Source organism: Scleropages formosus, chromosome 4, assembly GCF_900964775.1.
Source record: "Scleropages formosus chromosome 4, fSclFor1.1, whole genome shotgun sequence".
Lineage (NCBI taxonomy): Eukaryota > Metazoa > Chordata > Actinopteri > Osteoglossiformes > Osteoglossidae > Scleropages > Scleropages formosus.
The window spans coordinates 9,842,187-9,855,179 of NC_041809.1; the positions used below are offsets into that span (position 1 = coordinate 9,842,187).

At 46.7% G+C, this 12,993-nt stretch overlaps 1 protein-coding gene across 3 annotated transcripts; it reads right to left on the reverse strand.

Annotated features, from left to right (window-relative positions):
- Window positions 1–220: 220 nt before the first annotated feature.
- Window positions 221–11,089, reverse strand: LOC108932698 (delta-1-pyrroline-5-carboxylate synthase-like). Of its 3 annotated transcripts, none has more exons than XM_018749256.2 (18): window positions 11,020–11,089; window positions 9,173–9,292; window positions 8,908–9,059; window positions 8,579–8,728; window positions 8,114–8,218; window positions 7,602–7,760; window positions 6,766–6,856; window positions 6,329–6,453; window positions 5,619–5,763; window positions 5,429–5,502; window positions 5,158–5,257; window positions 4,789–5,009; window positions 4,211–4,348; window positions 3,687–3,882; window positions 3,344–3,465; window positions 1,843–2,029; window positions 1,374–1,469; window positions 221–1,012 (listed from the first exon to the last, which is right to left on the reverse strand). In XM_018749256.2, the coding sequence occupies exons 2-18, from the start codon at window positions 9,273–9,275 to the stop codon at window positions 807–809; spliced, it is 2,370 nt and encodes a 789-aa protein (XP_018604772.1). In that variant the 5' UTR covers window positions 9,276–9,292; window positions 11,020–11,089; the 3' UTR covers window positions 221–806. The 3 variants fall into 3 exon arrangements, with proteins under 3 accessions (XP_018604772.1, XP_018604773.1, XP_018604771.1); XM_018749257.2 differs by lacking the exon at window positions 11,020–11,089 and adding an exon at window positions 10,721–10,817; XM_018749255.2 differs by lacking the exon at window positions 11,020–11,089 and adding an exon at window positions 10,602–10,714.
- Window positions 11,090–12,993: the final 1,904 nt, after the last annotated feature.

A 12,993-nucleotide genomic window follows, 5' to 3' on the forward strand; every position in this document is an offset into this window, starting at 1 on the left:
CTTCACGTTAGCTTCGACCTGTATAAAACAATTAGTTCTTCAGGGTTGTGGATTATGTCTGCGAGTAACCAGCAAGTAAAAGACCGCGTGTCCTGCAGCTGGAATTATGACTCCGTGCAAAGAGAAGGAAAGCAGGAAGAAACTGGTCTCGGTGCTTCTTCTGCTCTCTTCTACTCGCAACCCTGAACGCTTCTTTCACACCTTTATTCATTTCCGACAAAGACGCGCTACAAAGGCAGGACCATTCAGCCGAATTTTTATTTAACAATAAAACCAAAAAATATATATCTGCATCGCGATCCAGCTGCCGTGACTGACAGAAGGCAGCCCGTTTCTGGAATGTTAGTTCCTTTATTGGGAGAATCTGCTGCAAAGCTGAAGAACGCAGACCTCCCCTCCAACACTGCTTAAGAACACATGGTAAATCAACACCTCTACCAGAACCTATCTTTCAAAGGAGCCATAAAATCTAACAGAGGGGTGAAAAAGTACAGAAACATAAAAAAGAACCGTACTTTCACACCAGGCAGTAACATTTAGCGTATCTCTTGTTGACCACTAGTGAGATGTAATTCTGATTGTAAACATCCACATACATGATGTTTGCATCCTTGGGCTTTAGCCTTAAGGAAAATCATCCACCTAAAGGGACCAGAGACATCATGGCTCATTCTACCCAACGATGGGATCTAGTCGGATGTTTAAATACTCGATCTTTAGCCAGAGGACATCTATAGCAGGACTTGTAGGCAATGGTGTCTGGGTGCAGGTTGCGGTTCACGAACAGTTCTCTGCCAAGGAGATGTTTAGCTGGAGGCGCTGTAACTAGGAGAGCTGAAGAGTTTCTGTGCAATAGGGATGTTTTCATGGAGGTACTTCATGCTGCCCTGTTCCGAGAAGTCCGCCACCGTCTGCCCGTCGCCACGCAACACCCACTTAGTGGTAAGCAGGCCCTCCAGACCCACTGGGCCCCGGGCGTGGATCCTGGCCGTGCTGATGCCCACTTCCGCACCTGGAGTAGTAAAGTCCACAATTTGATATTCATTTAGTACATGGCTTCATCTGAATCACCATAAACATCTTTGATTACTTTGGTTTTCAATTTAACTTTTTTTGTAGTAATACAGCCCTACTCCAGGGACAACATCTTGTAGAACTAGTCACAGCTGCAGCTCCTTAACCACTAGGCTATGTGTCGGATGACAGTGCACAGTCAGGGCAGGGGGAGCAGCGTCAAGTCACAATTAAGGCAGCAGCATGAAAAACTGTGAAGGCTTAGCAGAGGGTCAGTGACAGGCCAGCAGTGTTAGTGTTTGAACACCCCTTGCTGCAGAAGAACACGCTAGTGACATCTTGACCTAGCGGAGCCATACCGAGACCAAAGCGGTATCCATCTGAGAATCGGGAGCTGGCGTTCCAGAACACACAGGCACTGTCCAGCTGCTGCAGGAACTGTTCAGCTGTCTCCTCTGAACAAAAATAAAAAAAAAAAAAAAAATACCCACACCATTATTACAAGGTCATCACTCAGTGCATTTGATGCGAGTGGCTCTTAAGACATGGCAACAAATGGATGCAGTGTCCAACTAAAAGAACCTGTCCTTTGCACCCTCCAAGAACCGGCAGTAATTACTGAAGACCAAAAAAAAAAAAAAAAAAACAAACAAACAGGTCATTTCCTCTCAAGTGCCTTCTGTCAGTCAGTGTCAGAGAGGAAATGTAGAGAAGGTCAGCTGGCTTCCTGTAGTCTAGTGGATGGGAGAGGAATACGTTGCAGTTCAGGCATTCGGAGAGTATGGAGGACCGACGGTGCACACGGAGACGGACGAAGGAGCGACTCACCGTTCTCCGTGACGATGACGTCGGTGTGCGCGCTGCCGTACTTGTGGATGTGGTCCACAGCCTCCTGCATGCCGTCCACCACCTCCATGCAGCACTCGAGGTCGCCGTACTCCGTGCGCAGGGACTTGACCTCGGACGGGCTGAAGGTCAGATACGAAGCAAACTTAGGACCTGCATGGATCTTCACCTGTGGAACAAGGGTAGAAAAACAGCTGTTGCGGATATTTAATCAACCAACAGATTTATTGCTCTGCTCTGATGGACTGGAGACCCATCCATGGTGTAGGTTTGCCTCACGCCTTTTTCCAACAAGTGGTTATTAATAATAGGTGGATGTATTAATCTGGATGGCCAAAGAAAAAAGAAGCAGAAATAAATGGTCGAAAAAGGGAAAAAGTCAAACTGATAATGCAGATGTTCAACAACAGGCAAAATAATTCACTTGGTGGATGGTCGCTCTGCAACTTAAGAACGTTTGAACGATGAACTTTTCACCGACTTGAGCTTTGAGAAGTATTTGTTGGAAACAAAAAAAAAAAAAAGATTTTATGAAGAAAAGGTCAGTTATCCAAACACCACTTGACAGAAGAAGCAAAGGGAAGGTGAACAAATTGTGGATGATCCTCTGCCTCCATCTACCAGCTCATCAGTGAAGTGGCGTCTCTCCGCTACCCTCCACCTTCACGTAATATCTTCAGCTCTGAGCTCAAACTGTTGTTTCCTGCACGTCAAGGTAAATAACTTACACTGTTTAAGTTGTTACAATTATACTTTTACTTCTTATTTTATGCTTGTATTGCACATTAGTGAATTTTGTGTGCTGCGTGGGACTATGGAGCCACAGGTGAGCACCAAATCTTGGTCGAAGGTTCTTTACCAGGCTTTCTACATTGCACTGTGCTAGAAATCCTCCTGCCAGGGGAGTCAGAATGGTGAAAAACAAAAAGTGTGACTCCATCCCTAACACACCCAATGTTGCATTCTGGCTGATCCAGGTACGTGCACGAGCCTTCCTGGCTCAAAAGAAGGCGGGGCGATCTTGTTCACGTCCGAAAAGCCCCGCTGTTGCCTCCCTCCAGACTGTATCTGCTTGGTTAATGAGGGACACGGTCTCAGGTGCAGCACTCCAATACAGCTCCCAGTGCTGGGATATCCCACCCCTCACAGCTGCTGTCAGGTTGCTGACATTTACATTACCTTTACTCATTTAGCAGATGAGTTACTCCAAAGCAATGTACAACTCAAGAGGAAATACAGACGCACGATTCTGAGTGCAGTCACTTAGTCCGATACCCGTTTTAACCGGCGCGCTTTACACAAGCTGCTGCATGTAGAGCCCATCGCATCCTCTGCGTCACATTCGGCTTACAAACGCTGAGAAACAAACTGTCAGCACCAACTACGTTTTTAAGCTAAAGAGCGATTGCACAACCTTTGTCAGCTGTAAATAATTATTACGCTATTTAAACAGTTCGGTGGTTTTGAGAAAGACTTCGTTCACCTTCTCCACCCGCAGCATATCAATGATCTGGTCGAAAAGCGGCGTCCTCAGCAGGTCTCTGTGCACCAGCAGGGTCTCCATGGCATTGCAGGCTGCTGGGTAATCGCATTTCGAGTCCCGGACTGAAAGCACACACACACACATACATGCAGCCGTCAATCAGCAGTGCAAGCTGTCACTGTACTGACACTGGTGCTTCCTTCTGGCATGTGCATTAGAGTATCAAACAGTGTGTGTGCGAACACTGGCCATTTCGGAACGCAGCTATGGTAGATTATGTGCATTTCTGACACGATGCCTGGTTTATTCTGGCAAGCATGTTCACGTGCTGCGGTGCACCCACTGATGTTGATGGCCTTGTCGATGCTGGCATCTACATCGATGTAGACGTGACAGATCCCCTCGCTGTGGCCCAGCACGGGGATCCCCTTGGCCGCTCGCTGGATGTCCCTCACCAACTGGGACGAGCCACGGGGGATGATCAGGTCTATCATCTTGTCCAGCCTGCACAGGTCCTCCACCTCCTCCCGTGTGCTCACCTGCAGAACATTGTAAGACACATACGGGATGTTTGTCTATTCACTCCTTCATACACCCACGCACACAACCATGGTCATACACAGTTTCATATCTCCACCCTTAAGCAAACACCGTAAGCACATTATTTGCTGTTCCTTAGTCAACAGTTAACCAAAGGAATATAATCTTAACTAGCTAAATCTGTCAGCAGTGCCATTTAGGTAAAGTACCTCAGTCTAGGGTAGTACAGCAGAATCTGGGATGTGATTTCTCATCCCAAGCATGTGCCATTAACTGCTAGATGTATGTGTAACAAGGAGAATGTCTTGCACCTCCTCTGCCACTTACCAGCTGCACAGCGTCCCTCACCCCGTGGATGGACAACGCTTCCTGGGTCAACTGGTGAAGGATGTGGTTAGTGTTGGCTGCCTCCTTACCCCCCTTTAAGAGCAGTGCGTTCCCACTGGCAATGGCCAGGGCTGAGACCTATGCCCGGAGGGGGAGAGAGATGCGATGTCTGTCAAATGGCCTTGGCCCAAGCTAATAGAGGAGGAGCAATCACACAGTCTCTGGTAAGGCAAATATTAACAGGTTAACGATTGCATTTTTTTTTTTTTTTTTTTAAAACTTTGATTTAAAGCATCTGCAAAGTACACAAAAACACAGCTTAGAGTTTTACTAATTTATAGTTGTAGACATGCAATGGAAAAAGTCACGCAAGGCCCCGATGTGTGTTATATACAGGGCTCCTCCTGGGACTTTAATCAAGAGAATCTGGTTATAAGTCAACCTTCTTATTCAGAAATCCAGCATAACACGAATGTTTGGAACCTGTTGTAATATGATATGAAGCCAGAGCTCACCCAGCTGCATCGGCTTCGCTAATTTGCCCCCACAGGGCTCACTGCTTTGCTCCCGCTACTCACCTGAGGCAGGCAATCGGGGCGGGACTCGAAGATGACGAGCAGTACTCCGATGGGCACCGTGATCTGCTCCAGCTCCAGGTTGTTGGCCACACGAGTTCGCCGCAGCACTCGGCCCACGCTGTCGCGCGACGACGAACTGATCTGCCGCAGCCCGATGGCCAGGCTGTTGAGTTTGGCTGAAGACAGGCTGAGTCTCTTCAAAAGGGGCTGGGAGAGACGCCCTGAAAGCAGATGGAAAGAAATCGAAATTTGGTAACAAAAGGTCAAGATGATCAAATCAGGTATTTTCGTTGATCAGTTTAAGACAAGCTGCTTGCATGTTACCCAGTTTATCTGATCCAGATCGTTTCTGTGGACCCTTCCCATTACCTGAACTCTCTGCCAGGTCCATGTCCTTCTTGTTGGCAGCCAGGATGTCGTCCTTCTTCTCCGTAAGAAGATCGGCCAGGTGGCAAATAATTTCAGCCCTCTGTGGTCTCAGAAAAGATCATCTTTATTACAACCGAGAGGAACTGAGAAGTTGGCACCTTTCTTATTCAGATGTTCAACAGCTAAATGTGAAAATTTCACCTGGCATACATCATAAATGTAAGGAATGAACCACCAATGAAAGTGGATCCCGAGTGCGGTGGGGGCTGACCTGTTCTGGGAGTAAAGAGGCCAAGGTCCGGCCACCTTGTCTGGCCATTTCAGCCTGCTGCTCCACAGTGGGTCCTGGATTCAAGCAGCACACAGACAGAAAACCACATTATTCCTCTTACTAGGATATTCCTCTCCAAATATCATCGCTAATTCATCCTCCTTCACCGTTTCTGAAACCGTGAACTCACCGGCAGGCTTAACCTCTGAGAAGAAAGTTCCCACCTTCTTCCCATCAACGATGTCAGTAATGACATGTCCTGTGACCTTGGGGTCTGTCCCGTTAGCAATGACGACGGACGTGCCACCCTGCAGTGCCCACAGTGCGGCCTTCACCTTGGTGGACAAGACAAAGGGGTCACATGACATCCATCTGCCTTCTGAAGTCTATAAACTAAACTACATTACAACATTATTAATACAATATTCAAACACGTGAACAGCAGCACCAACATTCCTTTCCTGTTAAATACTGGCAGCACACACACACACACACACACACACACACAGTCTGAAGCCACTTGTCCCAAGCAGGGTCGCGACGAGCCAGAGCCCAACCCGGTAACACAGGGCATAAGGCCGGAGGGGGAAGGGGACACACCCAGGACGGGACGCCAGTCCGTCGCAGGGCACCCCAAGCGGGACTCGAACCCCAGACCCACCAGAGCAGGCACAGGCCAAACCCGCTGTGCCACTGCGTCCCCTCTACTGGCAGCACTACAGGCAAAAAGTCTTTTTAACATAGGACCATAGCTGGATCTTTCCTTTCTGATCCAGACGGCTTCACATGGTTGACCACACTGCACTTTTTACTTAGAACTGTACCTGTGATCAGGTGTTTAGCTTCCTGAATTAAGTAAGTATGCTAAGGCAAGCCTACTAAATACCATGTTAAACTAACCTTTGCCTCCATGCCTCCGATTCCAACCCTTGACTTGCTTCCGAAGGTGATGGACTGCTGGTCTCCAGGGTAGAAAATATCGATAAGCTTGGCATCATCCGTCCCCGGGGGGCTGTCATACAGGCCTGAATGATAGGAAAAGACCAACCAACCAATGTATACAATTACTTGTCCCGAGTGGAGTCGTGGCAAGTCGGAGCCTACCCAGCAACACAGGGTGCAAGGCCATCGCAAGGCACCCCAAGCAGGGTTCAAACCCCCGACCCATCACACAGCAGGCACTGGCCAAACCCACCGCACCCCTGATAGGAAAAGAGCTCTTCTCAAATTCCCTTGCCCCATGTGTCTCCATGGCGACACAACAACCAGCGGTGTTCTCTTCAGCACGTGCCTTACGAGACCGCACAAGCTCTTTCACAAATCACAAACCGTCGTACCCTGGACGTCGGAGAGTGCGATCAGAAGGTCCGCCTTCATCTCCACAGCAAGACGTGCTGCCAAGCTGTCATTGTCCTTGATGCTGATCACCTATGGTGGGACAACAAACATCATGCCTCTTGCAACATTACACACTGCTTTACTGTGCCAGTGAAAAAGCACCACTGATATTCCCCCAATACTTCCAAATAAAAGTATTTCTTAATCAGTGGTACAACAGTGTTAAAATGTGTACTCGTGTGTGTGTAAAAATTTTAACATATTTCATTTGCCTAAACAAGACCAAATCAGTGTTGGGGTCTCCCATATCATGTACTATACACATGTGGATGAACACTATTCTAGGATGGCCTACTTTAAATGTAGCCTGTTCACAAAACAAGGACCACACTGCTTGTACCCGGACCACACAAATTGGTATGTACCCCGTTGGATAATGGCTTCGTTTCATAAAACATTCAGCCACGCAGGTGCTAACTGCACACTGTAAGGAGATGCACTGCATTTGGAAAAATCCTTTATCAAAGAGAAATATGACACAGGCATTTTTACCAGACTAAAAAGTGGTTTTCCATTTAAACCAGAACAAGCATCCAGTACATTAGCCCCTAGATATTTTTCGTAAATCGATTTTAAGTCTAGCTCCTTCATATTGCATCTGACCAGCAGTCTGTGCATAATATCAGACAAGACTGACAAAAATCTCCATGTGAAAGCAAAAAGATGTGTGTTGCATACGTATGCAAACACAAAAAACAGTGCAAATGATACATATGAACCCCTAATGTGCTCCTTCAAAGCACGTCCTCCCTGGTGCTCCGTCTCCTGTACTCACATTGACGCCCTGCAGGTCGCTGTTGGGCACTGGTGGGGGCACCACAGCGTCATTGGTGTTGATGATGGGCACAATGTTCATGCGCAGCAGCTCGAGCAGCGTGCTGCTCAAGTTCCGCCGCTTCTGCTCATCGTGGAAATCCAGGTTTGTAACCAAGATCTGTAAGTGGGAGTTGAATGAGCGGCTGAGTGGGAAGCGGAACGGTAAAATGAATGGGTGAGCACCTTTTTGTTGCAGAGCGCAGCAAGAAATCAATGGCACATTATTAAGGCGATCGATTTATTCAAAAGGTGAAAGTACAAAACTCGAGCACTGCCGGTTACAAGTGAAAAGCACTACGCTGTCATTATGCTGAGAAAGTCCCACTTAATACCCAACGAGGGCCACATACCCTTTGTATGGCTGGTAGGCCAAAGGTAGGTGAGCACTGCTATAGTCACTGGGGATGATTCAACAAGGCAAAGCAGTTGAATGATTTCTCTGCAGGGCTGCTGTGTGTTGCATGTTTTTACCTGGGCTGTGCAGGTGCTGTACTGGGTGAACATGGCCTCATACAGAGCCATTAGACCACTCTGGCCTGCAGCTGCACAGGCTCTCGCCTCCAACACAGGGACCGACTGCAAGGGGCAACAGATGGCAAAGCAGTCATACACTCCTTTCTCAGAAAGGGTGTTTTTATTCATTTGAATTTACCTGACAACTTTTTTGAAAGATGCATTCAGTGCCAAATATGCTACACCTACTGGTTCAAGTCCCTGACCTTTAATCATTGCACCTACTCCAAATTGCTAGACTGAAAACATGTTGCAATAATAAAGGAGAGAGAAGGAACAACAGAGCTACAGTAATTTTACTTTTAAACACTGAAGAATCAGCTAAAATAAAAGGTGTTAATGTGGCAGCAGGGAAGGAATCTTTAAAAGCCACTTATTTCTATCGAGCATCAGCAGAGCTGGATCCTCCCACTCTGAGCTCACCATCTCCTTCAGCTGGTTCTGCCCGGAGTGCAGTGCCTGCCGCACACTTTGAGAGAGCAGGATCTCGTGCCTTAGCCTCTGCTTCCCGAACGCCACTGCACCGCTGGTTACAATCAGCATTTCCCTGCCCTGATTCTGCAGCATCGCCACCTGACATGTAAATACAGGAAAAAAAACATTCTCCGTGTAACTGTAATTACATTACACCCAGAAACGTCCAAAAAATAAAGCACAAAGAAACTAAAGTTCCAGACAGAGTGCTAGAAGTCAGAGCTACTTGCGACTATTCCCAGGAATCCTTCTGATTAAAGCACAACTGTAAGGCCCACCTGTTCAACGATGGATGCGAGTCGCCCAAGCGCCAGGCCACACTCATCCCCACGCGTTACTACAGCGCTGCCCAGCTTGACGACGATGCGCTTGGCGTGCCTCAGCTCGCTGCGGTGTGCGAAGGACTTCCCTGGTGAGCGTGTGACAGGGACTGCAGGACAGGAGATGAAGCTATTTCAGTCACAAGTTCAACACACAACAAAATCTCAGGTGTCATCCCAAACTGCCACAGCTAGGCAAGGGACTCGCAGGGCAAACACTTACACTTGGCCTGTGACACGGCTCTGGTGAAGCGTGGGTGCATCTTGGCCCCAGAGCTCCAGGGCACCCCCCAGAGGCGGGAGCACAAAGGGAGTCGTTGCAGCATGGCAGAGTGCGTGGAGCCTGTTGAACACATGGATGTTCAACATTATGTTTAATTGAACACCTTCAAACAATTGCATCAGCCTCTGAGTATTCCATCTATTTCAACTATAGACAGAAGTCCAATTTTGGAAAGACAACAACGCTGACTAAAAGAAGGGCAAACATAGAGCATACTACAACGGTTAAGGACAAGCACTGATAAGCACAGCTCTGACCGCAAGACATTACAGCAAATTATGAGAACAGCTGAAAAGATCACTGGAGTCCATCTACCCACCATCGACACCTCATACAACAACCGCTGCATCTGCAAAGCCACCAGCATTGTGTACGACCCCTCTCATGGACTTTTCATCCTTTTGCCATCTGGCAGAAAGTACAGGAGCATCCGTGCCACCACCAGCAGATTCTGCAACAGTTTCTTCCCTGAGGCAGTCAGATTACTCAACACCCTGCTGCCTCCCAATGCTCACCTGGCACAGTCAAACAGCTAACCCAGCATGACTCCATACACTACAAACTGCCTTCAGTACAGCGCTTTTTTTTTTGTTTTGTCCTGTGTATTTATTGTTCTGCACTCCTGTTCTCCAGAGAAACGACATTTTGTTCCACTGTATACAAGCTAGAGGAATGACAATAAAAACAACTTGAACAAGCACACGCAAACAAAGGGTCACCATACGGAGTACAGCTTATAGTGCTACATCCTTGAGTAAAAGGGTACATTGTATTACAGTATTTTATAAAATGCCAAGGTAATTAAAAGTAATGGTGTAACCATCATTTAACAAACAATAATAAAGATACCAACAATACAAAAAGTCAACATTTTTCCAGCGGTCTGTAAATCTCTATCTGAAGAAAACACCAGCCAGCACTATTACATAACACACACATCAAATTACGGACTTCCATATCACATACATTAATGTCATTTAACCTAGACTTCCCCATGACGGTTACCACCTCAGCACAGGTACAGTATATTACATCAGGACGACAGTACTTAGGAAAAGTAACTAACATGCAAACCCGCTGGGTTTAAACACCACACAACTAATCGGACCACAAAAACACAAAATGTAATGTCCCACCAAAAAGCATGCTGGGAAATCAGCCTTCACCTCACGCGTTCATTCATCATTGATTCCAGCACCTGATCGGACACAGTAGACTACTAGTTAAATCGAAAGACTTCGTTCATAATAAAAATAAATAAATCCTCCTCAGAACTAAGTGTGAACTAGCTCACGACTTCCTCCTTGGCGTTCACTGGACAAACCCAGAAAATATAATTGTGGCAGTTTTGCGGCAATTCTAGACTCACGAGTCAGTCAGTGGCTGAAATAATCGGGCTCTTCGACACGGGCCAGTCCGAAAGCGCTGAACAGCAACAAACAGCGCGCAACGTGCCACATGTACACCGCCGACTAGACGCGTACGCACTTTCCGCAGGGCGCCTCGCCGGTCCGCTTCCTCATTCAACAGCTCTTTCTACGCGAATTCCTCAATCGCCGCTACACAGCTCAACAACCGCGCGTTCCGACACTCACGTAACATACGCTTCCTGCGTACGCCAAAAGTGCAGCAATGCTTGCGCGAATAGAGCTGCGCATTTGCCGTATTTATCGTTCCGATGACGCGCATACTTTCGCCGTAGGCAGCGCTGAGGATATGCGTTTAACAAATATCGCACGCGAGCAGCACGGAAATTAATACACGCCATTGCGTGAAATAAAACAAACCTTTTTTGCTTGCTCTTACGTGTACAGGCGGCACTACATTGCATCAACTCGCTGGCAAGCTCAACGGAAGTCGCGCGACCGGCTTGCCGGAAGTACTGAGCGACGTGGCTCTGGAGATGTGGCGTTTAACCTCAAAGTAGAGCCGTTCGCAAGATAAATATAACTGAAATTTGTGTAAATCCCCCCACAAAATTGACATATGTTCTGTGATACAGTGCAATGTGGATTATATTGCATGGGATACATGTATTTTTTCATCAGTTATTTCTCCATACAGTATGTGGGACATTTTTGGGTAGATACATTTGAAATTATTTGATCAATAGGCAATATTTCCTTTCAAATGGGAAGGACTTTAAATAATTTAATAAAATAGTTTATTTGCATTTTTCTGTATTACTAATACTTTTAAAGTGACTTACACACAAGTGCACAAAAATAAACAGGTTATGAACCCACACCAGTTACATAGAAATTCTATGGTTTTTTTTATAATGTACATACACTTTATCTCACATGCCTAGCATAAAACAAATGTTTATTACAGTCTCATGGATGTGAAGAAACAGGGATGTGGCTGATGTTAGCAAAAGGAACACTGTAACGGCCTAATAGTCGGAGAGGTGTGAATCACTGTATGTGCTCACATGACATCGCCAACCGGACCTTGTTGACATACTTACTGCCCGCTGAGCTGTAAAGGGACAGTGAAATATTCATCCTGCACGGTAAAAAGTACAACAGCTGAGGAGGGAGAGCAGGGTCCAGTGTACATGCTGAAACATCCAATTTGCTTGGACTTTACGCAGTCATTCTGTCAGTCATTCACAACAGGCAAATACCGCATCTCTAGATGTTGAGGCACGATTATCAAAGCGAAGTCAGTGAGTCCAATACCATTGCTTTTACTTGGGCACAGCATATAAGAAGCTGCCTGGAGAATTGAGTCTGATAAGAAATACAAAGGTGATTGTGACAGGCAGTGGGGTACAAATTTATGGAACTTCTAAGAGATCTGGAGAAAGATGGGTGTCAATGGGATGTATTTTGAAACCGTTCTCTGTGAGCACTACTCATAGTTGATCTGCGTTAGCACCACGTGGGACGTGGAGATCTCGGAGAAGGACACCTTCTTCTGCCCTCAGTGTCTTAGTTTGAGCCTCATGATGGATGTCATGGTCAGACCTTAGGGGTAGCTATGGGAGCTCTTCAGTCAAGCCTCACATAGGCCATACAAGAAAGGACAGTCTCCTGTCCTACAACCAGTGGCAATCATCCTCACCTACGACACCTTGCTCTGCCTGACCCATACCCAGCTGTCCTAGAAAAAGGGTTCCTTTTGGAAGCTCATATGACTCAAGTGACATGGAACCTCTCCTCCTTCAGGTACAAAGAGAACCATGAGGAGCCAAACCTCTCCTGACAGGAGAACAGGGTCAGTATGTGCCTTCTCTGCTCAATCACTGACTCCTATGTTTATTCATTGAGCAGCTTTTCTCCAAGAGAAAGTATAATGATTAGCTGGCACCTATACTCAAGGTGACTTACAATGGAAGGTAAACTACACTAAAGTCTTTACAAGCATTCACCCTTCCATACATCACAGCAATGTAAAACACACAAACACACACTATAGGCAATTTTGGAGCCATCAGTTCGTCTGAAACACATAGAGTGTAGGTAGAAACCATAGCAATTGGATGGAGGACATGCAAACTTTACACAGACTGAGCTGAATTATAAACCACGTCTAGAGGCACAGTCCAGGTAATATAAGACATCAGCATGACCTGCTGTGCTGTGTGCTACCCATAGTACCATGTAGTCACCATGTGGTTTGTCTACAGGGGGACTGCATGCCAGATGTGACGCATGCACCTTCCTGAAGGTTAAAGAAAAGTGCTTTGAGGTGCAAGCTGAAACACAGAATTTTGCTGAAGAAAGCTGCAAACTGGGTAGGAATCTATACTTACA

Coding starts and splice junctions, on each gene's coding strand:
- LOC108932698 (XM_018749256.2), bottom strand. CDS start 9,275: ATGCTGCAACGACTCCCTTTGTGCTCCCGCCTCTGGGGGGTGCCCTGG. Junction 9,060..9,172: donor AGCCGTGTCACAGGCCAAGT/GTAAGTGTTTGC, acceptor CCTGTCCTGCAG/TCCCTGTCACACGCTCACCA. Junction 8,729..8,907: donor TCGCATCCATCGTTGAACAG/GTGGGCCTTACA, acceptor TTTACATGTCAG/GTGGCGATGCTGCAGAATCA.